The sequence below is a fragment of the Schistocerca cancellata genome, chromosome 3, assembly GCF_023864275.1.
Source record: "Schistocerca cancellata isolate TAMUIC-IGC-003103 chromosome 3, iqSchCanc2.1, whole genome shotgun sequence".
In the NCBI taxonomy this organism is placed as follows: Eukaryota; Metazoa; Arthropoda; class Insecta; order Orthoptera; family Acrididae; genus Schistocerca; species Schistocerca cancellata.
The window spans coordinates 61,998,928-62,021,356 of NC_064628.1; the positions used below are offsets into that span (position 1 = coordinate 61,998,928).

The window sequence follows — 22,429 nt, forward strand, 5'->3', positions numbered from 1 at the left end:
GAGGTGACAAGTTGTGTGTGTGTGTGTGTGTGTGTTTTTGTGTTAGAGAGAGAGAGAGAGAGAGAGAGAGAGAGAGAGAGAGAGAGAGAGAGAGAAAATGATTATCGACCTGAAAAACAAACTCTTTAAAGCAATATGCAACAAAATGACAAGTTCCATTGCCATGAACTTTATTAAAAATACCATTTTCAGTATTATCAGTTAACACTGTACGATTGCAATAACAGCATGAATTACCAACAGTGTGTCCACTAATGAAGTACAGCCTTCCCTTTTAAGATTTAACACCCAATCTAAATGATCCCTTTAAAATGATCAACTTCTACCTCATTAAGTTTTGAACATTGCTCACCTGTGTGGGAATAACTCACCTTAACAGATGATGCATATTCCACAACTGAATGGTGGTTGTTTGACTGCTTACCTCAGTGTGCATCAATAATGGACAGTCAAATGGAAATGAGAGATCGAAAAAGAAAGTAAATGGTTCAGTACCTCAAAAGTAATTGCTGCAATTAAAAAAAATTTGTCCCAGAGAGTCAAAACAGTCAATGCCTTCATGAAAAAATCTTTGCAGCTGCCCACAAAGCCACAATTATACTCTGGTGTGCACCTCTTGATCCAAAGTTGACAGTCACAAATTGTCTTTCTTCAAGGCTCCAAAAATATGGGAACTGCATGAGGAAAAATTGGAGTTGCAAGAATCTAAACCATCTTGGCAAAATGTGGGCAAGGCATTATCCCACAACAGAAATGATTCTGTCTGGTCACTTTGATTGCAGGCTACTTTTTGCAAAGTGTCCACATAGACATTTAGGCAACCACACAACATTTCCCCCAAAGGCTATGGCAGTGTTCTCTCTCAGTGCAATAAATACAGCCAATAGTTATAGAGATTATTTGTGAAATAGTAAACAACTTTGCTTTTTCTCATCCGTCTCATTTACATTAGACTGTCCTGAATAAATTTGCTGCAGCTTCATTGTAGCACATTACAGCTACTTCCTGGACAAACAAAAGCTCACTAACATTCCTAAAAATTATGTATAATCTTATGACCAACTTCATCTCGCCTTGGTGCAATCAAAACATTCTGGTAATCCTCACAGAAAGAAACCACAAACATCAGTTCTAATTGGTTACTTCCTTTACACATGCTTTAACTTGCACAAATGTTTAGCCTTACATGAGTGCTTGTGGCACCTTGTCAAAGAGTCTATTGAGAATACTGCAATCAAGGAAAATTACCAAAGAATCCAATGCAGTGTAAATCGTCAGCAGCACTTCCTCCAATTACACACACACACACACACAAAACCCCGTCCCTTCAGAAAAACTATGTGCCACCCCAAGATTACTAAACTGTCAGAAATGATCGAGGAACACTGCACTGACATGCAGGTGCCTGTCTGGCCATACAGGCAACTAGTATCAAGTCATGCTGAGCACATCGTTAAGACTTGAAGTAAGATGATATCATTTTACATCAATCTCAGAGTAGACAATGACAGTAGTTATGGATTGCAATGCTATATGGAAGGGCCTAAGCAGCAACCTTTCACTAGTACAATCAACAAGATGCAATGCATGCAATTCAGTTTCTGACAATACTGATAATAGCTTGTACTTCACTTCTCTCTTTTGAGCACTTTTTACCACCAACCATCAATATTTAATAAGTATTTACAGTGACGAGGCACAACCTCTGTCCAGAAAATTCTCTAGTATCACACTGCTGACAGACAGTTTTGAGTAGCAATAATATTTGTGTGTGTTGTATTTCAACTGCACACTGAGTGAAGGTGTAGTGCACATGATCTAAACCACAAAATGGATCAGTGAACATGTATGCTGCTCGGTTTCAAACTTGAACTGTAACTGCATGCACCCTGGACAGCATACAGAAAGTGAAGAAACTGTCAAAGAATCATGTGAAAGTGCAAATGATAAGAGGAATTGACTGAGATGACCCACTTCATAGTTACCCACATACATGCAAACTTTGCCCAATTTGTCCCCCACTCTTTGATCCTAGAATAAATGCAAGTTCAAATTGACACCTGTGGAGACCGCCTTTGCACGGAAGATTTAATGATGGCCCTATCAACAATTCCTCCACAAGGGCACCACAGTAAATGCTGCAACAGATCAACAAATCTGTTGCAACAGATCAAGCACACACACCTCCAGTACACCACAGAAGGTGACTCAACTCTGCTCCACAACAATGCTTAACACACTGTCTTTCCAGAGCACAACTCCTGGCCAACAGATGAGTTGTGTCAGTCAATCAACCCACTTTCCAGCCTTTTTGTTGTTCCTAAAATTTAAATAAGGTCTCTCATAGCTGTTCCCAGAAGTGCATCACCAACAATGGGGATTACTTTAAACTGTTGCTCCAGCAAGTCAACAAGTCATTCGTAATACACACACATTCACCAAGCTTTCAAGACAAATTATATCCACTTCAACCCATTAAAAAACTTTTTACTTTTACACATTACCATCTATTATTGTGGAGCTTTGATAAATGTAAAATTAACTAATCCTTTATCAATGGTACCAGCAACATTTCGTACACAGAACCACATAGACTAACAATCAATATCTGCCTGCCATGTGATGGAAGTAACTGGCAACTTTCTGATTAATGAAGTAGCTGGACAGCAGCATTCGAAGTGCAGTTTTGCAAATGATGGGATTTACGTCATTCCGCTATAAAACATATGTTATGCAAGTAAATAAGGAAAGAACAGAAGCCACAAGGTACTGTGTACACCACTAAGATGTGTTAAATTACATATATGCTCATGGTGAAATACAAAGAACATGCCCTATTCTTTGTCTGGCAGCACTGCAGCAACAACACATATCTGAACATTTCTCATACCTCGTCTTTGATTAAGAGCCAAAGATGTGCCAAGACAATTAGTTTTAATATCAAAAGCTAACACTGCCAATGACAAGAATAAATGCAATAATTCAATTTACCCTGTTACCCCTAAAAACTGCCTGCAGTCTTAGAACTTGCAGTAAGTATTATATAAATGAAAAATTTTATTTACATAATTTATTAAGAAAAATAGCTAATACCATTCTTTCCAATTTGGTTGCAAGAAAAAATTTCCAAAATAAATTTTCTCCTTCTTCCAAGAAACTACAATATAACCTATGCAAATAATTGTTTTGAACACTCCTTGAAAAGTTTTTAGCATCTGCCCATCAGTAGTGTCACGTGTCTTACGAAAGTTTACACTGCCAGCATCTATTAGATGACCTTTCACATTGTTAGTGTGACTATATATTTTGTGTGAGCAGTCATATAGCATGTGTGTAAATCCCAATACAGGTAAGGATAGGTATGATGAATCATTGATCTTGGATGATTAAGTTGCATCGTTAACCTTTGATGGTGAACATGAGTTAATGATCACAGGAACAACTATGGAACCTTTATTCGATGCTGCCTTGTACAAATATAGCAACAAAGAACAAACAATGTAATAGAAAAATAAGATATTATTTCTCTCTCGGTAAAGTACAAAGTTTCCATTTATTTCAATGTTAAAGTTATCTTCATTCACAGATGGCACTAAGTCACAGAAGTGTTCACAGTTTCAAGTCCTTCACAACACACACTACCTACACCACCCTATGTGTACATCCTCTATGAAATGCAGCAAACAAACTTCTCTACATGCTGACATGAGCTGGAAATCTGAAAAGAAGACATGAACCAAATTAAAGAGAAATCTGATGCAAAGTCAATATTTATAACCACACCTGTAATGGAATGGCACCTTATTAAATTCATGAGAATTATTTTGGTGTATGTAATGTGTTGCCAAGTGTCTCAAATGGATCAGTGACCCACAGAAATAGAAGTTTTCATAACTATAACTCCCAACAGAAAACAAATTGTTAATCTATATTTACAAGACAAACTTTAGCAAAGAGGTGGCAGTAAGACCAGAACACAGACCCTCTAAAATTTACAACAATAAGTGTTCAAAGTTGCAGTATGGGAAGTATACTTTACAACAGCAGGCACATTTATTACTTTGGAATCAGGGTTGGGGGAGAGAAAAAGACCCCAATAATAAACCAGAATACACTAACAATAGAAATGATCTGCAACTGGAGAATAAACACCAGTATGAATCTCTTTTTAAAGTGTAATTTGAATTAAAGATTGCAAGAGGAGAGTTCTGAACTGCTATTTTCCAGTACATTACCATGCATTTATACCACACCAATGCACAGTGTGCACATATTTCCTGTAACATTCACTTGCCAGGTGAATTAAATCAATTATCTCTGTGCTGTTGCTGCAGTTCTGACAACAGAAGAAATATGAGCTGTGCTTTGGTGTTTTGCACTGAGCAAATCCACAGTGATATTTTAACAATACCTTCCCCAAGATGGAAATAATACAGTAACAGAAAAAAACTAAGTCAATGGACTTGAGTAAGTGGAGAGTCATGTTTCAGTTGCAGCATGTAACACCAATTTTAGTCTACATCATACCAAGAAAAAGAACTAAACTTCTTTACGGTCACTTTTACAAATATGTAAAGAATAAAAATTCACAACATTACTATATGTGTAAGCGTTTCTGTGTGTGGTAATAGTATACTGCAAAAGAAGATAACACCTCTTTGGCCACAAATATCATGTACAAAATGAACAACAAATCTTAATTACTTCGACTCGCATTTCATCAGTAAATGGCGATACAGTATGAAAGGAACTGGTATAAATATGAAGTAGCTCATATCAGAGATGAGAGCTTACTATGAAGTGGGACAGCAAAATTAGGCTACATCTGTCAATGAACAGCTGAAATGAGACTACCCTCTATTCAACAAATCTGTGCAAGTTTAGGACTCCACATGATGTTATGCTTTGATAACTATCTTAACCAGGATAATTAACTACACAATAAGAGCATTTACAGTGAAAGTCACAGCATTTTAAGTTATAAAGGGAACAGCGAACAACATTTTACCATAGTCGCCCTATCATACAGTACAGGAATTTGAAAACTTCACTCAAATTTCATAGCATACACTATCCCTCAATTCAACAACTGGTTTACTTGGGGGCTCAGATAATTGGTTAATATTTAGTCACTACATAAAACTGAGGCATTTGTAATAAACTCCTATTTGTGGAATTTGTTTGAAAAGGTTAACATCGAAAAATCATTAGCTGTACTACATACCTCTAGTCCACAGAGAATAGGCAGTCTGCTTAGGAAATATTCTCTCCAACTTGAAGGCACACGTTGAAAAGAGACAACACCAAATGCCGCACCTACAAAATTGTTATCGGAAAAAACAAATTCATTAGTACCATTTAAATTCCAGCAACACATTTCAGAGGAGAGAGGGAGAGAGAGAGAGAGAGAGAGAGAGAGAGAGAGAGAGAGAGAGAGAGAGAGAGAGAGAGAGAGATAGAGAGATATTTTTTTTTGGGGGGGGGGGGGGGGCACATGACTAAGTGCCAATTCTTATTTTTGTTCCTCTGAATTGCGTTGCAAATAAATTATTTCAAAATTCAAACAGTATTAATTATTTAAGCAACTAGATTGTATTTACTTACTTTCAATAGCTGAAGTGAAGTTTGATGTGGCAATGGCAGCAGTTCAGTTCACACCCAATCAGCAACTGGCTCTCCATGAATGCAGCAGATTAGTGCAGTGATTTCTCAAAATATACCTGTGCACACTGCTTCAAATCTCCCCTGTTGTTCCAATGTAGTACATGACAAGATATCAGTATGTGACTTTGTCACATTTTAGGCATTCAATGTGCCCTTTAAAAACCTAGATTTATGAAGGATATGCCTATAATGTGATGATGCTATCTGTAAAGCAAGCACAACACACACACACACATTTCATGTACTTCCTCCACAACATACTTATGCCTGTAAACAATGTGTGAAATTCATAAGTCATCAAAACACTTAGGCGTCCAGGTATGGCTTAATCACATCCAGTTGGTGTTTGATGTAATTTCCTTGATATGAAATGACAATATTTAACCTGTGAATTTGAAAATTTTGAATTTCAGGATGTGTTATCAAGCTAATGTGAGGCACAGAGTTAGACTAATGTTCATCTTCACTGGCACCTGTAGCACCAGCTGCACAATAGGTAGGCCTCCACCTCTATAATGGATCAGAGTACATGGTACAAGCATTATTTGTGTAGGACCCCTGGAATACTTCCAACCAGAATTCCAACTTACATACAAAAGATCAGTTTAAATGAATCTTCAACAACTGTAAAATATTTTCTTACCAATGAAAGCTTAGAAAGTTTACTGCACCATAAAACTTTATAAGTAAATTAGTGGTTATGTGACAGGATAATGCAGACCTTCAAAATTCATGTTACCATTTGCTGCAATCATTCGTATGTGAAGTGTCATTAAAAATCACTTGCGATTGTAAGCTAATAGAGAGCCCATCCAGCCAGCTTCAACTGGTAAGTGACCTGCTTTACGTTGGTGTGCACGAAGAACATCACTCCGACTAAATCGTTTCATACAAACTGCACAACAAAATTGCTTCTCCACTCCACACTCATACCGCATGTGTCGATCAAGTGTGTAGGTGACCGAGTACTTTCGGTCGCAACGCGGACAACTCAACATGCTAGAACAACCTATGTCTGAGGACAGTGTAGTCAACCGGCTGGAGAAGGTGGCCAGTCTGCGATACAGTGGCCAGACCTCTGGAACAACAATAAACATCCCTATGTCACTACCTGCTATCCAAACTAAATATAGGCATATGGGGAAAATCTTCCATACAACTTAAGCCCAATACCACAAGTACCAGTAAGAACAGAAACTATAAAATATCAAATCATGTATATCAGAATTCATTCAGCTAGTAATTTGGTACACATTTCAAGCACACATTTTCCTAAATTACCATGAAACTTAGTGATTCGCTATTAACTATAATTATATGCCATATCGTAAAGTTCGATTAAACTAAATTTTCTTCACTCTACATGCTCTTACATATGATACTTACATCTGTCCCATCATAAGTTTTTACGCATAAAATAAAACTGTTTATTAAGATATACTGAACCAGTCACACGTCTTAGGCAAAATTCACTTGAGGAAACCAACCACATAATGTAATTATAACCAACCACATTATAATAGTCCTTATAGTAGTCATTTCAGGCGCTAGTTCCTTATTAGCAATAATTCTGAGTGTGTATGTGTGTGTGCGCGCGCACAGTGTGTGTGTGTGTTTGTGAGCAGTGAACAATCTTAATCTATGATACCAATTTAAAAATAAGTTAAACTACAAACATATCAAAGTCACATTTTAACAGTGAAAATACCTGAAAACACAGCAACAGTTGTACATTACCTGTGAAGTATTCCCATGTCAACATTTCAGATAGCCACAATGATAATACGTCAAAAAAACTTCCACCAGCACTGTGCCCACACACAGCACCTCAACACCATAAATGCACCTCGACAGCAACATATTTCTGACATCTGTAATTACTTCAATCTTCATCTCCAACAGTAGTTGACAGTTTGAACAGCCAGACTCGGGTGACAAACCTCTGGAGTGCATTGTTCCTGGTGCCATTATAATCGTCTCCTCAAGCAGTGGGGAGAAAGTAAACTAAATACAATTTCAACCATTCCTGAACACATCAAACCCAATACTTACGAAAGGCCCTGTAATAAACACTACACTAGGTATATGTTAAGAAATTTGCTGAAGATGGGAAGAAACAGGTAAATATTTACATCAAGTGTTTAAATTAATGTAAAATAATTATTTCTTACCAATCTGTTCAGCTTCAAACCTAAATTCATTCAAATATAACTGGGTGCATTAACAGAAGGAAACTAGACATATGCCCAAAATACACTCACAGGTCCCATCAACGTCCCAGAGAGGCACAACCACATCCAATACATGTTAATCAAACTCAAATTAAACCAATAGAATTTTTTATGACCTGTCGTTAGATGCTTCCATCAACTTACCATGGACTTACCATGTCTACAGTCTTGCCCCCTCTCAAAATCAACATGAGTTTTAGTACCAAAGATGTGGCACACTCGTACAATCCAAATTGCAACATCAACTGCTCAGGAAACATTACAGAACCACAAACAAGCTCAGCTTTGCATTCTGAAAGCTGTATTATCATCACAACTGATAAAGGTTTGTCTGCCACAGACATTTTCAGCTACTACACAAGGAAAGAAGAGACATGACATCTAATCACTATTAAAATTTTAAAAGTGCCATATAAAAATGATACTGACCATCATAAGCTATGCATCCATCTTCATAAATGTCAGTTGCATGGAATTGGACTGCAATTCGGTCAACCATAGCCTGAATACACACTGTTGGACCATCCACCGTCAGCTGCTTCATCATGTTCACTGTTCCAGTACAGCAACAGGTAATCTTCTTAAGCAGAGTTGGAAAGTTGTCTTCTTGCCAAATTCTTGTGATGATGATGTTGTGAGAGCTTCATAATATATCGCAACTGCTAGTATTAAAATAACCAGCAATCGATGCTAAGTTCTCTTCAGAAATTAGCGCACGCGAAACGTTTTCGTTTGACGCTCAGGCTGGGTGAAACCACCCACCGCGGTGTTAAATAAGATCGCATTCCATTAATTACGCAAAAAAAAGATATTTACTCTGCACAGCAGTCAAAACAAGCAGTATCCACTTAGTCGCAGGTCCCACAAATACCACTCACCTGTGTGCTGAAATCCAACTTCATGTTAGGGTAATAATGTGCAAAGGCTTCTGCTGCACTTTCCAGCAAACATTCAGCACTCACCTAATTCCTCAAAGGCACGTACGTAATTCTAGGGATGTCATTAGTGTTGAAAATACACTTTCAAACAATGCACCATATCAAGTACGGAAGGCTTTCTTTCAAAACTGTGAAATAAGTTTGAGAGCTGCATCAGGCAAAATACACTGTGTGTAACTGTGTTAACCCAGTGTTTTCTTATCCGCAAATGGTGGAAATTTTTTACCAACAATCTTAAAAGCTTCCAGGAAATGACTTGCCTGCAAATCTTACATTCATACAACTAAAGAATACTAATAACATGTATTTCATATCAGCACCCTCAGAACACTCCTATCAAACCGTTCCATGTAAGACAGCAACGTTAGATGAATATGCAACTAACAGTAATTTAAGAAAAATTAAAATTTACTTACTCTCTGAAACTTCGTTCTGCAATCAAGGCCTCCTATCAGGATTTGTGGTCATCTTCACTTCATGGGATGTGCAACCACACTGCTTTTGGCATCGCCCAGATCTTGATGACTTCTATCCACACTGTTGATCTTGAAGTCTTCCATGCTGCAGCATATCTTGATGTCTTCTCCCTCAAATGATGGTCATGTGACATCTTGTAGGCTTGTAAAATTTTCGTAATGAGCACCGCTTGACTGCTTCTTCTAGCGTATGATCAATAAAGACGATGCGCACATAGAACAAGTTTCCGAAATTTCATAATCGCAAAAAAGTTTTGACATGATGTTCCGAACGAACTGGAAAGTTTTGACGTTCTGCGGCACTTTGAATGAAACCCAATGCTCGAGGTGAAAACGCTGTTCAGGTACAGTATACAGACATCTATATACACAAATAGGGACTTTATATGGTGTCATCAGCCACTTCCACACAAAGTATGGGCATATGCAACTACGGGTACCATTTGCTGAATTCCAACTTCTGTGTTTTGTCTTAATTCTATAAAATGCTTATAAAATAATAAAAATCATATTGGAAGAGAGCACTGTTTAATGCCTCTCATTTGTAAGGCAATGCATGTATATGATTTAATAATTTACTCCAGACCTGGGCTACCTGTTCTTGCCTTATTCTCAAACAAAACCTTAGCACTTAATCTTTAAAGATTACCCTGTTGTTAATAATAATACATGCACAGGATGATTAACAGTACATATTATCCTAACAATGCGACATTCTTCATGAGTAAGTTGTAACATGATTGACAATAAATATTAAAACACTTACTCATGAAGCATGGCAACAAAAGAAAATTAAGAGGACATGCCAGCTCCTGAATGCCAATTATTAAGTACCAAGCACAGCAGTAGACCCAAGCAGCACAACACTGAAATCCTCTATAAAGAAACTTTACAGTTTATTCCTTTCACTAAAACCATGTCTACCCTTAATTTTAAGTTGTAAAAGTTTTAAGACTTAAGTATGATGTATAACTATCCCTTAAATTTACACTTTGCTCCCACAGATTTCATGTTTTATGCATGTCACTCAAATTTTATAAATGCCATTAGTTCAGAAGCAGATACTACCCAACACCTAGACAGAGAGAACACTAATAACATAATGAAAACTTTATACTGTAAGTACTGCACCTCCAAAGAACCCAACATGTGCCTACTGTCCACTCATAACTTTTAAGAACCTCAATAGCCCATTTAAACCTATGTATGAAGTGATTATAGACACTTATGGAGCCAATAAATATCTTCAGTTGTCAGATCCTTCCTGCAATAGACAACTAATTCGCTGGTACACTTTCTTGACAGTACATAATTTATTTGCTGGCACATCCTCCCAATTAAATGAACGCATATTTCTCCGCAAAGTAACAAGTCGGCCAGAATAGACGATTTTCGATCAGTGTAGTACAAAATAGCTACACTTTAAATCACAATGTTCCGACTTTGCGTAGAAATATGCTAATAATTAGTAAAACTTTTCTCTTACCTTGAGAATCCCTATGAGCACCAACCGCTTCCTGCGCAGCCATGAAGACTTCATCCGTAGATCTGTCAGTTGCAGTTACATGCCACGGTGCAAAGCCTGCAGATACACACCCATCATTTCATATCTTTGCGTATAATTTTAATGACTGACAATGTCGAAAATTTTTATTGACTGCTAGGAAAAAATGAGCTATCATCTACCAAGCATTAACTCAAGCTAAACGTTCGAAATCTGAAGATCAAGATGTACACATAATATACTGTCGACACTAACCTGTTCCTTGACTGCTGGAACCCTCCCCACCATGCGAAGGACCCGCTCTAGGCTGATCCATATCGTCCATGTCATCATCTAAAGTCAAGTCCTCCACACTGTCATCGTTCACTTCCTCCAGGTACTCTGACTTTGGTTCTAATAGAGGTTCAGTCTGTGGCTCTACTTTATGCACAACAGGTTCAGGTTCAATTGGCATTGTCTGTGGGGAGGCTACAGCACCTTGCACTGAGGCCAAAGGTTTGCTCATAATCTCAGAGTCACTGTTTTTCTCCTCAGTTGTATGACTTAACTGGGTATCTAACGACGGTTTGGGAATTGGCGTTGACGTAACCGGCGTTATGGTGGCGGGTATACTTGGAGCAGGAGGTACCTGCGATTGGGGTGGAAGTTCACACGAGCTACTTGTTTCGTGATTGTCAGTTGATGGTAAAACACCAGGTGCCCCTAAACTGTTCTCATCACAACTTGATCGGCGTCTATGCTTCTTCCGTTTACGTGAGACGGGCGAAATGCTGCCCTCCCTCGTCGTGGCCATCTTCTGCAACGGCATCGGCGGTGGGGCATCCTCGGGTAAATCAATAACTTGCGGAACTTGTGATGGCTGCGCCGTTCGTCGATGCTCGATAGTGAGACCCGACGACGAATGCTGTAGAATAGGTGGAGTTCTTGCTGGTGTGGGAGGAGGTGGAACCGATTCTTTTCTCCTCTTAGGTTCCACTTCCCTCTCTGTACCTCCGCCACCGCTATCCGATAAACCCTTTATCTGCAGGGATTCGGCGGCTTTCAATAAAGCTCCTAATTGATCTTGAGAAATATTCACTTCACCCCGATACATATAATCCATCATAGCTTTCAATTCTTGGAATTTCACATCTTTAAGAATAACGATCGGGTGTTTCTCATAATGCTGACTCAGCAGGAGCTGTAATGGAGGAAACAACGAGTTAGAAACACATCGAATTTCTTAAATTAGTTACTAAAATGTATACTAATGTATTCGCACCACACTTACCTCAAAGTAAGGACTACACGCGGAAAGAACTACTTTATGCGCTTTCAAGTATTGGCCTTCAGCTGCCAAAGTGCAGTCAACCAAAGTTCCACTCTCCAGTAAAGTATCAAAAACAGCAACCAAAGTGCTTTGATGATTATTCCACCTCAAACAAAACTGCTGTTCGGATCCCATATCGATTCAGTTCCTGGAAAAGAATTTAAAGATGACTGCAATTGGATTAATAACGCATCTTGCCGCACTGCATTGACTGACCCTACACTAGGGTGGGGGCGACGCCACTGCACAATGGCCGCTTCACCGCACAAACTAGACAAGATGGCTGATTCAGTACCATTCAATACAAAAAGACCTAGTTTTAGAACACGTACACTAAATTATACCAGTTTGTCACTCGACAAACACAAAAAAATAAATTATAAACATTGTACATAAACCAGTTACAAACTTAGTATACAGTTCCTCAGTAGTCAGTACAAAGGGTGGTGAGATCACATCAAAATTAAATTAGACCGTATATTTATCCACATGCGATAAAATAAATATGTTCTGTAACTGTATTATTACCTCTTCTGGCGCTACTTTTTAAAAAATACGGAACTTTGCACAAAAATAACAAAATACTTCAGCAGCTACCCGATCACTCTGCCAGCACCGCCAACAGCATAAAACCTTCTACCTGCTAACGTCTGTAGCGACTGCTGCACACTGCTGACGGTGGGAAAAGGTGGAAGCGTCCAGAACGGAAATCTGCGCAGATACGAAACTACGCACTCTGCGCATCTTTGTGTATGCGGCGTTGGCGGTTATCGGCTATCATTCCGTAACAGTTTTCGTTCCCCCTACGTCCACCTTTTACATGAACCGGGAGGAGAAAAGGGTGCAAGGAGAACGGTGAAAAGTCCAAAGAGAGATCTGAGAGGAAGAAGTGGGTTCACAACAAAATAGCTTAAAAATTGTCTACTTTGTTTTCTGCCTTACTGTTGGCTGCAGAAATTTAACTATTACTTCATTCGATCATATTTAGCAGGTAAGGACACAAAATAGTGGTATTATGAAGTATGAAATATGTTTACTGTTTTAATCATCGCCGAAGCGTTGCGGTTTTAGGAAAGTGCGTTAGTCGAGTTAGTTCGTATTTTATTGCCTTTAGTGCTTAGGATATACAACCAAAACTGAAATTCTGTAGTAAATTTCAGGTAATTAGACCTGTAATTTGAAGTCTTGAAAAAATTGACAGATTTGCGCCATAGTGCGGTGCAGTACAGCTGTGAGCTACCGAGAGCACTGATAAAAAGATTTGACCACTGCATAGTTTTTCCTGTCTGTTATCCGCTGTCCGCTTTTTGGCATGCTTCCCTTCCACTGTTTATTTGAGAATGCGCATACTTTCCAGAGGACAGTGGATGGTGTAGGTGGCATACGTAGATCGATTCGAGGCGCGCATTTTCTTGCAGTTGAGCTGTGCAGTACTAGTTGCGATATGCCCAAGCCGCAAAGACGCACGCCCATGTATTGTAGATAAGGATTGTGGCTGTCTCTTATTGGCTTGGGGTGAAAGTGGCAACATGATTAACTACAGGATTTTATTTTTCCGATGTAAAACCAGCGCAAGGAATATTTATTTTCGAAAGAATTTTATGGAATCCACACACCTGTACAGGGGTGTACATAATTTTTCTTCCTGTCCTTCTATTCCCTACCTCATATCACGGGAGATTTGGTTTGATTTTACTTGTAGTACTCAAGGGACATACAAAAGAATAATTCACTGTTCGTGTAAGAAAACTGACATAATAAACTCCGACGTTGCACCTACTCCTACCATATATTAAAATAAAATACATTTCCCAGAACTATTTATCAAGAAACTTCCTTAAACACGCTAAGCTTTCGAGCTAATAATGTCTGTTCCATTATTACATTCGACATTCAACACTTGCAATGAAGAGGGTCTGGAAAATCAGCAATTATTATAACTCATTTCGGGTCAAAGAAAACTACATGGAGGGAGATGCTTAATTTACTCATTTATGGGCAGCAAGTTACCATTTTATGAATAATACAACATACTGTTTCCAGTATTTTGTACACACATTTCACAAACATGTCGTAATCCAGTTAAAGCGTGATTAAACTGCCATTGGATGTGTACACAAAGTCAATAATTTCCTGTAAACATTCAGCAAAGGGAATTAAGATTGGACGGCCCAACGGTGTCTGTGACACTTTAAATTTGAGATTTCTCCCCGTCTGACTACTTCTATTGTCAATAAAAGTCCATAACGCCATTTGCTATCATAATAAACTTCTTTCCGTGGTGCAAATTATGGCCGTCTTAAAAACAGCCAGTGCTGCGAGAACAACTTTTTCAGACTACAATCAATCTTCTTTGATTATACCAATCATCCAGCTTCTCAGAACAATATCCGACCACGACATATCAGTTATGGCCCGTTTAATAAGAATCACACTTTATTGATTGCAAGCCAAAATTATTAAAATTTAGCTGTGTTGATTTTTGTTTCCCCGTGAATCGTATTTTTATTTTTTTTATTTGCAAAAAGAAAATTGTTTTCGATTTCAGTTCTTGTTTAGCGAAGCGAAATGTACGTGATATTTATTGCAAAAACCGAGACACGTATCTGAGAACGGGTACGGTAATAACATTTCTTTGTTATGCGCATTTAAATTTAAATTGTTAATTATTTTCATATGATGTCTTTACCATATCGTTAGACACCTGCCTCTTTCAGGTCAATTCTTAAAGCGTGAATGTGGCACTACCATAAATTTTAAAGGGCAGATCAGTCCAACTAGATTAAATTACAGGGACAATGAAGATCTGAAATGTGCTTTGAATCGCCAAACCACTTTGCTTACGATTTTGTGTTGCAAGGGTTCTAACAAATTAAGACACCCCGATGCGTTAACAGAACAACTCGGGTTGTGTATTTCCCGTTCAGCCCTACCCAGGCCTGCCCAGTTCATACATGCAAAACCTGGAACTTTAAAAATAAGATAAAGCCTACACATTTATTTAACTTTATGTAGCGAGTTCAGCTTAAATACAACCATAACGATTAATAGGTATATGTTCCCGTTACGCAACAAATAAATACTCTCAAGACCGTATCTTAAAAAAGTTGTGTTCAGTAAATAAAGCTGATCGTCACAATATGATTGTACCTAAATATGGTTATGCCCAGGTGGTCTTGAGCAGTATTTTCTGTATCACTCAATTTTTGATACATCCCACACTCTACTAGTGAACTGAATATAGGCCTATGACATATTTACTGTGAGGAGAGGGAAGAGAGCATTAGTAAATGTCATAGTAAAACACAATGTACAGATACAAAATCTATAATAGCATGAATTTAATTTGCAAATTATAGGCATGACTTGCAGTTGCTAAATGATACACGAAGTATATATAAATATTGCTTTTAGTAAGAACTTTTATTTTGATATTTTATGATGTGATTAATGTAACTATTGTATGAAACACATTCCTTGTATATTCAAGGAGATATGATAGTAATTTTCTTATGTGTTATCAACTGGCACATTTATCTTGTCACAATTCCCTAGTGCTGCAAAGAAGAAAGTAATTCCCAGTGTGAAGATTGGGCAAACTCATTATTTTAACGAAATTGTGGTTTACATGGCTTAATGGTCTAAAATTATATAAAGGGCAGCATTTTTCTGTATGTATTTTGATGGTGCCCTAATTTCTTCAGAAGCTAAATCCACACGTAAGCAACAAATGGAAGTTTCCATAATATGTACGACTCACTGTTGACCTGTTTGTTGTCTGGCTTAGCACAGTTAATTAAATGTTCCATGGGACATTTTGCATGATAGCTCATAATGAAGTGGAACATGTCATTTTACATTCACATCAGATAATTTGTACATTCAGTTACATTCTGAACTTCAAGCTTTACCTCTTTTCACAAAAAGAAAATAGGAAAGATATAGAGGTGTCAGTTTGTAATCCCTACTCACCACCTTATACACATTACAGTAACATAAATTTTACTCTGGAATAGGGGGAGTTGTCAAGGTGAAACTTCCTCAGTTTGTTTTCAGATTTTACTTTACTGTCTGTTGGGCATTTTATACTACTGGGTAAGTGATCAAAGACTTTTGTTGCAGCATTCTGCACCCCTTTTTGTGCTAAATTCAACCTTCGTGTGGAGTAGTGAATGTCTTTTTTCCTTCTGGTATTTTATTTTTTACAGTGTTGTGCCTTTTGAACTGTAGTGGATTATTTACAACAGACTTCATGAGGGAATAAGTATACTGTGAAGTGGTAGTCAAAATGCTCAATTCAATAAATAGATGTCTACAAGATGTTTGTGTTTTAGCACTTCATATTATTCTTACGGCACTTTTTTGTGCAATGGAGACATTCTTTCTTAAAGACGAGTTACCCCACAACATTATTCCATATGACATTGCAGAATGAAAATATGTTAACTTACTGATTTGTCTTTTGACAAGATTTCCAATAATTTTAAATGCAAATGTGGCTGAATTAATTTGTATCAGGAGTTGTGAAATGTACTATTTCTAATTTAACTTCTCATCCTAAGGATAGCTAAGAGTTTTGAAGTTTCCACCATAATTATTATTTCGTCGTCATGTGCTATACTTATCATTGATGTATTATCCCTAGATGTCCAAAGCTGAGTATGTTGTGTCTTTTTTCAAATTTATGGTGAGACTGTTTACAGAAAACCAGTCAGTGATACTGTTGAGAACTTTGTTTACGGGAGATTCCGTGCTGACTCATATTACATTCGGGAATCGGTGTTAGCTTATGTCGTCTTTTTATCAGTCTATAAACTTAGACGTTGACACACTTCTAAGTTGTTGTTGTTGTTGTCTTCAGTACAGAGACTGGTTTGATGCAGCTCTCCATGCTACTCAATCCTGTGAAAGCTTCTTCATATCCCAGTACCTACTGCAACCTACATCCTTCTGAAACTTCCTGGCAGATTAAAACTGTGTGCCCGACCGAGACTCGAACTCGGGACCTTTGCCTTTCGCGGGCAAGTGCTCTACCAACTGAGCTACCGAAGCACGACTCACACCCGGTACTCACAGCTTTACTTCTGCCAGTACCTCGTCTCCTACCTTCCAAACTTTACAGAAGCTCTCCTGCGAAACTTGCAGAACTAGCACTCCTGAAAGAAAGGATATTGCGGAGACATGGCTTAGCCACAGCCTGGGGGATGTTTCCAGAATTCTGGAAACATCCCCCAGGCTGTGGCTAAGCCATGTCTCCGCAATATCCTTTCTTTCAGGAGTGCTAGTTCTGCAAGTTTCGCAGGAGAGCTTCTGTAAAGTTTGGAAGGTAGGAGACGAGGTACTGGCAGAAGTAAAGCTGTGAGTACCGGGTGTGAGTCGTGCTTCGGTAGCTCAGTTGGTAGAGCACTTGCCCGCGAAAGGCAAAGGTCCCGAGTTCGAGTCTCGGTCGGGCACACAGTTTTAATCTGCCAGGAAGTTTCATATCAGCGCACACTCCGCTGCAGAGTGAAAATCTCATTCTGGAAACATCCCCCAGGCTGTGGCTAAGCCATGTCTCCGCAATATCCTTTCTTTCAGGAGTGCTAGTTCTGCAAGTTTCGCAGGAGAGCTTCTGTAAAGTTTGGAAGGTAGGAGACGAGGTACTGGCAGAAGTAAAGCTGTGAGTACCGGGTGTGAGTCGTGCTTCGGTAGCTCAGTTGGTAGAGCACTTGCCCGCGAAAGGCAAAGGTCCCGAGTTCGAGTCTCGGTCGGGCACACAGTTTTAATCTGCCAGGAAGTTTCATATCAGCGCACACTCCGCTGCAGAGTGAAAATCTCATTCTGGATACATCCTTCTGAATCTGCTTAGTGTATTCATCTCTTGGTCTCCCTTTGCGATTTTTACCCTCCATGTTGCCCTCCAATACTAAACTGGTGATCCCTTGATGCCTCAGAATATGCCCTACCAACCAATCCATTCTTCTAGTCAACTTGTGCCACAAATTTCTATTCTCTCCAATTCTATTAAATACCTCCTCATTACTTATGTGATCTACCCATCTAATCTTCAGCATTCTTCTGTAGCACCACATTTCGAAAGCTTCTGTTCTCTTCTTGTCTAAACTATTTATCATCCACATTTCACTTCCATACAGGGGTGATGCTGAGGGAATTGGATTAGGAAATGAGACGCTTAAAGTAGCAAATGAGTTTTGCTATTTGGGGAGCAAAATAACTGATGATGGTCGAAGTAGAGAGGATATCAAATGTAGACTGGCAATGGCAAGGAAAGCGTTGCTGAAGAAGAGAAATTTGTTAACATAGAGTATAGATTTAAATGTCAGGAAGTCGTTTCTGAAAGTATTTGTATGGAGTGTAGCCATGTATGGAAGTGAAACATGGACGATAACTAGTTTGGACAAGAAGAGAATAGAAGCTTTTGAAATGTGGTGCTACAGAAGAATGCTGAAGATTAGATGGGTAGATCATATAACTAATGAGGAGGTATTGAATAGGATTGGGGAGAAGAGAAGTTTGTGGCACAACTTGACCAGAAGAAGGGATCGGTTGATAGGACATGTTCTGAGGCTTCAAGGGATCACCAATTTAGTATTGGAGGGTAAAAATCGTAGAGGGAGATCAAGAGATGAGTACACTACGCAGATTCAGAAGGATGTAGGTTGAAGTAGTTACTGGGAGATGAAGAAGCTTGCACACGATAGAGTAGCATGGAGAGTTGCATCAAACCAGTCTCAGGACTGAAGACCACAACAACAACAACAAAACCATGGCTATACTCCATACAAAAATACTTTCAGAAACAACTTCCTGACACTTACATCTATACTAGATTTTAACAAATTTCTCTTCTTCAGAAATGCTTTCCTTGCCATTGCCAGTCTAAATTTTATATCCTCTCTACTTTAACCATCATCAGTTATTTTTCTCCCCAAACAGCAATACTCATTTACTACTTTAAGCGTCTTATTTCCTAATCTAATTCCCGCAACATCACCCGATTTAATTCGACTACATTTCATTATTCTCGTGCATATATATATATATATATATATATATATATATATATATATATATATATATATATATATATATATAAAAAGAATTACAATGTCATTGGCGAAGCTCAAAGGTTTTTATTTCTTCTCCATGCATTTTAATTCCTACTCCGAATTTTGCTTTTGATTCCTTTACTGCTTGCTCAATATACAGATTGAATAACATCGGGGATAGGCTACAACCCTGTCTCACTCCCTTCCCAACCATTACTTCCCTTTCATGTCCCTCGACTCTTATAACTGCCATCTGGTTTCTGTACAAATTGTAAATAGCCTTTGGCTCCCTGTATTTATCCCCTTCCACCTTCAGAATTTGAAAGAGAGATTCCAGTCAACATTGTGAAAAGCTTTCTCTAAGTCTACAAATGTAAGAAACGTAGGATGGTCTTTCCTTAATCTATTTTCTAAGATAAGTCGTAAGGTCAGTACTGCCTCACGTATTCCAGTATTTCTACGAAATCCAAACTGATCTTCCCCGAGGTTGGCTTCTACCAGTTTTTCCACTCGTCTGTAAAGAATTCGCGTTAGTATTTGCATCCGTGACTTATTAAACTGACTGTTCGGTAATTTTCACATCTGTCAGCCCCTGCTTTCTTTGGGATTGGAATTATTATATTCTTCTTTAAGTCTGAGGGTATTTCGCCTGTCTCGTACATCTTGCTCACCAGATGGTAGAGTTTTGTCAGGACTGGCTCTCCCAAGGCTGTCAGTAGTTCTAATGGAATGTTGATTACTCTCGGGGCCTTGTTTTGACTTAGGTCTTTCAGTGCTCTGTCGAACTCTTCACACAGTATCATATCTCCCATTTCATTTTCGTCTACATTGTCATCAATTTCTATAATATTGTTCTTAAGAACACCACCATTGTATAGACCCTGTATATACTCCTTCCACCTTTCTACTTTCCCTTCTTTGCTTAGAACTGGGTTTCCATCTGAGCTCTTGATATTCATACTAGTGGTTCTCTTTTCTCCAAAGGTCTCTTTAATTTTCCTGTAGGCAGTATCTATCTTACCCCTCGTGAGGTAAGCCTCTACATCCTTACATTTGTCCTCTAGCCATCACTGCTTAGCCATTTTGCACTTCCTGTCTATCTCATTTTTGAGACGTTTGTATTCCTTTTTGCCTGCTTCATTTACTGTATTTTTGTATTTTCTCCTTTCATCAATTAAATTCAACATTTCTTCTGTTACCCAAGGATTTCTACTAGCCCTCGTCTTTTTACCTACTTGATCCTCTGCTACCTTCACTATTTCGTCTCTCAAAGGTACCCATTCTTCTTCTACTGTATTTCTTTCCCCCATTCTTGTCAATCATTCCCTAATGCTCGCCCTGAAACTCTCTACAACCTCTGGTTCTTTCAGTTTATCCAGGTTCCATCTCCTCAAATTTGCACCTCTTTTCAGTTTCTTCAGTTTTAATCTACAGTTCTTAACCAATAGATTTTGATCAGAGTCCACATCTGCCCCTGGAAATGCCTTAAAATTTAAAACTTGGTTTGTCTTACCATTATATAATCTATCTGAAACCTGTCAGTATCTCCAGGCTTGTTCCATGTATACAACCTTCTTTTATGATTCTTGAACCAACTGTTAGCTATGATTAAGTTATGCTCAGTGCAAAATTCTACCTGGCGGCTTCATCTTTCATTTCTCCCCCCCCCCCCCCCCTCTCCCTTTACCTACTATCGAATTCCAGTCACCCATGACTATTAAATTTTCATCTCCCTTCACTGCCTGCATAATTTCTTTTATCTCATCATACATTTAATCAATCTCTTCGTCATCTGCGGAGCTAGTTGGCATATGAAATTGTACTACTGTGGTGGGTGTGGGCTTCGTATCTATCTTGGCCACAATAATGCGTTCACTATGCTCTTTGTAGTAGCTTACCCGCATTCCTATTTTCCTATTCATTATTAAACCTACTCCTGCATTACCCCTATTTGATTTTGTATTTATAACCCTGTATTCACCTGACCAGAAGTCTTGTTCCTCCTGCCAGCGAACTTTACTTATTCCCTCTATATCTAACTTTAACATATGCATTTCCCTCTTTAAATTTTCTAACCTGCCTAACCTATTAATGGATCTGACATTCCACACTCCGATCTGTTGAATGTTAGTTTTCTTTCTCCTGATAACGACAACCCCCTGAGTAGACCCCGCTCAGAGAGCCAAATGGGGGACTATTTTACCTCCAGAATATTTTACCCAAGAGGACACCATCATCATTTACCCATACAGTAAAGCTGCATGCCCTCAGGAAAAATTACGGCTGTTGTTTCCCCTTGCTTTCAGCCGTTCGCAGTACCAGCACGGCAAGGCCGTTTTGGTTATTGTTACAAGGCCAGGTCAGTCAATCATCCAGACTGTTGCCCCTGCAACTACTGAAAAGGCTGCTCCCCTTCTTCAGGAACCACATGTTTGTCTGGCCTCTCAACAGATACCCCTCCGTTGTGGTTGCACCTACGATACGGCTATCTGTATCGTTGAGGCACGCCAGCCTCCCCACCAACGGCAAGATCTGTGGTTCATGGGGGGAGGTCTAAGTATTTATACCATGTAAAATATTGTAAAAAACGCGTGACTCAATGTTATGTGACTTATGTTGCTTGCTACTTATTGTTGGTAAAACTTTTTCCTGTGAACAGATAAATGAAAATACTATGTTATTTGCAAAATTGGATAAACGTAATGTTAACATTTCACTTTTTAAACATTATGAAAAATTATAAGAGAATGACATCTGTGAAAATAAACTGTAAATTCAATTAAAAGTTGGAGAACTGAAAATTTCCTCTCGCATTGATAACATCAGATGGATTAATTTTTTCATAATGTTGTCCTGTGTGTACAGAATTTCATCACATTTTGCAGGCCATTTCCCAGTAGTGAGCACTTTGCTCCATTGTGTTAAGTAGGTGAGAATTTCCAAAAACTGCATGTACTGTTCCAGCATAGAATTTACCATCATACTACACTTTGTGCCCATCTTCATTTTTCACACTATCCATAGTTTCTTCAGTATGATGATTTGCAATAGGGGAATTCTTTGTAGACAGCAAATGTGTTTATAGTACTCCTTTCTTGTAGTGAAAGCAGTGAATGCTTTTTTTATGATTGGTACTGATGAAGTTGAAGAAAGTATTTGAGCCAGATTAAGTTTCACATTGATTCCTTGAATTTTATCAGTAGACATATGAAAATCCTACATAGTTGTGGTTCTTGCAGCTGGCTAAGAAAAAGTTGA

General features: G+C 38.5%; 2 protein-coding genes across 16 annotated transcripts in view; one reads left to right on the forward strand and one right to left on the reverse strand.

Annotated features, from left to right (window-relative positions):
• Window positions 1–12,783, reverse strand: part of LOC126176969 (longitudinals lacking protein-like) — a 316,573-nt gene extending 303,790 nt beyond the window's left edge. For 14 of the 15 annotated variants that reach the window (XR_007535723.1, XR_007535722.1, XM_049924178.1 and 11 more), the window contains exons 1-4: window positions 12,651–12,783; window positions 12,084–12,270; window positions 11,069–11,993; window positions 10,796–10,891 (exon numbers count right to left, since the gene is read on the reverse strand). Coding sequence is in view for 12 of the 15 variants with exons in the window: in XM_049924178.1 (XP_049780135.1) it covers window positions 10,796–10,891; window positions 11,069–11,993; window positions 12,084–12,257 (1,195 nt within the window). In the remaining 3 variants the exon portion in view is untranslated. Of the gene's footprint in view, window positions 1–3,423; window positions 3,719–5,224; window positions 5,317–5,604; window positions 6,743–10,795; window positions 10,892–11,068; window positions 11,994–12,083; window positions 12,271–12,650 lie in introns of those variants that run through there. The other variant, XR_007535721.1, reaches the window with a different exon arrangement.
• Window positions 12,784–12,994: 211 nt separating this feature from the next.
• Window positions 12,995–22,429, forward strand: part of LOC126176968 (protein bric-a-brac 1-like) — a 267,469-nt gene continuing 258,034 nt past the window's right edge. Inside the window, exon 1 of the mRNA XM_049924174.1 lies at window positions 12,995–13,113. The gene's annotated coding sequence lies outside the window, so the exon portion shown is untranslated. The remainder of the gene's footprint in view (window positions 13,114–22,429) is intronic.